The 2,054-nt window shown below is 46.6% G+C and overlaps 1 protein-coding gene across 1 annotated transcript; it reads left to right on the plus strand.

Annotated features, from left to right (window-relative positions):
* Nucleotides 1-673: 673 nt before the first annotated feature.
* Nucleotides 674-1,501, plus strand: LOC127835670 (iduronate 2-sulfatase-like). Its single transcript, XM_052362109.1, has one exon. The coding sequence runs from the start codon at nt 674-676 to the stop codon at nt 1,499-1,501; it is 828 nt and encodes a 275-aa protein (XP_052218069.1).
* The last annotated feature ends 553 nt before the right edge of the window (nt 1,502-2,054 follow it).

Consider the following 2,054-nt stretch of genomic DNA (forward strand, 5'->3'; position numbering starts at 1 on the left):
GCAAACTGGACCGAAAAATGTTTTGTTTATTGCGATCGATGATATGAGAGCGGATTAAGGATGCTACCAAGGTGCCGACTTCCCGTCACGTGATGACCCTCAGATTCACTCGCCAAATATCGACGCTCTAGCGCGGAAAAGTCTCCTTTTGAAAAAGGCGTACGTACAGCAGGCGATTTGTAGCCCGAGCCGAACGTCATTCCTAACGTCACGGCGACCGGATACAACGCATGTTTACGACCTACAAACCTACTTCCGCACGGCGACCGCGAACTTCACGACTATACCGCAGTACAAAAACCACGGAAGAATAACCGCCGGTATGGGTAAAATATTCCACCCGGTACATGATAGTCATGAGGATTACCCATTTTCGTGGACGGAGCCGTACGTCCAGCCGCGACCATCGAGCTACGAAGCAAGCAAAATCAGTTATATGTACGTAAACGATTCCCAACAAGCAGATGACCCTCTTATGGATTACAAAATCGCACAGGCTGCCGTGAGCGCTCTGCGGAACTTTGCAACGGGTGGCAAATATGCGGACCGTCCGTTCTTTCCCGCAGTAGGTTTTGCTAGGCCACATTTGCCGTTTGTGTCGCCGGAAGCGTTTACGAAATTCTACCCTGATAGTTCAATTATCCTCCCGAGAAATCCTTACGCACCGACCAATATGCCGGACCCCGCTTGGTGGAAAAGTTTAGAGTTGATCACTGGTTACACATACATTGCAGCCTTGAACTTCCACGGGCTAGTCAATGAGACGTTGCCGCCTAGTATCGCGCGCGAGTTGAGAAGAGTGTACTTTTCAGCGATATCGTGGATCGATTCGTTAGTTAGCGTCGTTTTAAATGAACTGGAACGCTTAGGGCTTTCCAATGACACTGTTGTTTCTCTTCTCGGCGATCACGGATACCACCTCGGGGAGCACGGCATTTGGACGAAGCATACAAATTTCGAGGTAGCCACGCATGCGCCGATGATGGTTCGGATACCCGGCCTCACCGACAACGGAATCATAACGGATCGCCTAGTGGAATTTGTGGACTTGTTTCCAACGCTTGTGGGCGCGGTCGGTTTACCGCCGGTTCCCGTCTGCCCCGAGAATTCACAAAACATGCTCACTTGTACGGAAGGTGTGAGCTTTATGCCGCTGTTTCATAACGCAACAATTACGTGGAAACCCACTGTGTTTTCGCAGTACCCGCGCACAATGCAACACGTACCCATCATGGGATACTCACTGCGTTCGGATCGTTACCGGTATACGGAGTGGGTCGCATTCTCGTATCGGACCCACAAGCCAGATTGGACCAGAAATTACGGCACGGAACTGTATGACCACCAAACGGACCCCGACGAGAACTACAACATGGCGTCCGACCAAGCGTTTGCAGACCTGGTGAGAAGCCTGTCCACGCGTCTGCACGCAAGCTGGCGTCAAGCAAGTCCGTCCACGCAAGCCAGTCCGTCCATCAATAACCCAAGTATAGTTGGGTGAACTTCATTTAATAACTGTTATTTTATGAGTAATACAGTTTTTCATTTCAGAATAAAAACTAAATGCGGATAACCACGATCGTTTTTTTGCATTTACTAAATTAACCACTACTCATAACGCTTGGTCAGTTGTTAGATCTATAGGAGTATGGCACACGCACTCCTCTCGTATTTTAAACATACAATAATTAACCGCGACCCAGCCCTTCGAACCTAGCACATAATTGTCTCCCCATAAATAGAGAATAATATGTTAGTGTTGATTATAGATCAGGTTTATCATGCGAGGCTTAGAAAACAAAAAGCACGAGCCTTGGCGAGTGCCTTTTCGTTTTCGTGCCGAGCATGATAAACCTGATCTATAGTCAATACTAATCTATTATTCTATTTATCCCACTTTTTATTTTGTAATTTTTTTTGTTTAAACAAAATTAGTTTGACTGGATAATTTCGCTGGATTTATGACGTCATTTCGTCGAAATATTAACGTCATTTCCTGCCGTTGATTATAGATGATATTTAAGGGGTGTTGCTGCAGTTTTGCTGATTTTTTT

Source organism: Dreissena polymorpha, chromosome 6, assembly GCF_020536995.1.
Source record: "Dreissena polymorpha isolate Duluth1 chromosome 6, UMN_Dpol_1.0, whole genome shotgun sequence".
Classification (NCBI taxonomy): domain Eukaryota; kingdom Metazoa; phylum Mollusca; class Bivalvia; order Myida; family Dreissenidae; genus Dreissena; species Dreissena polymorpha.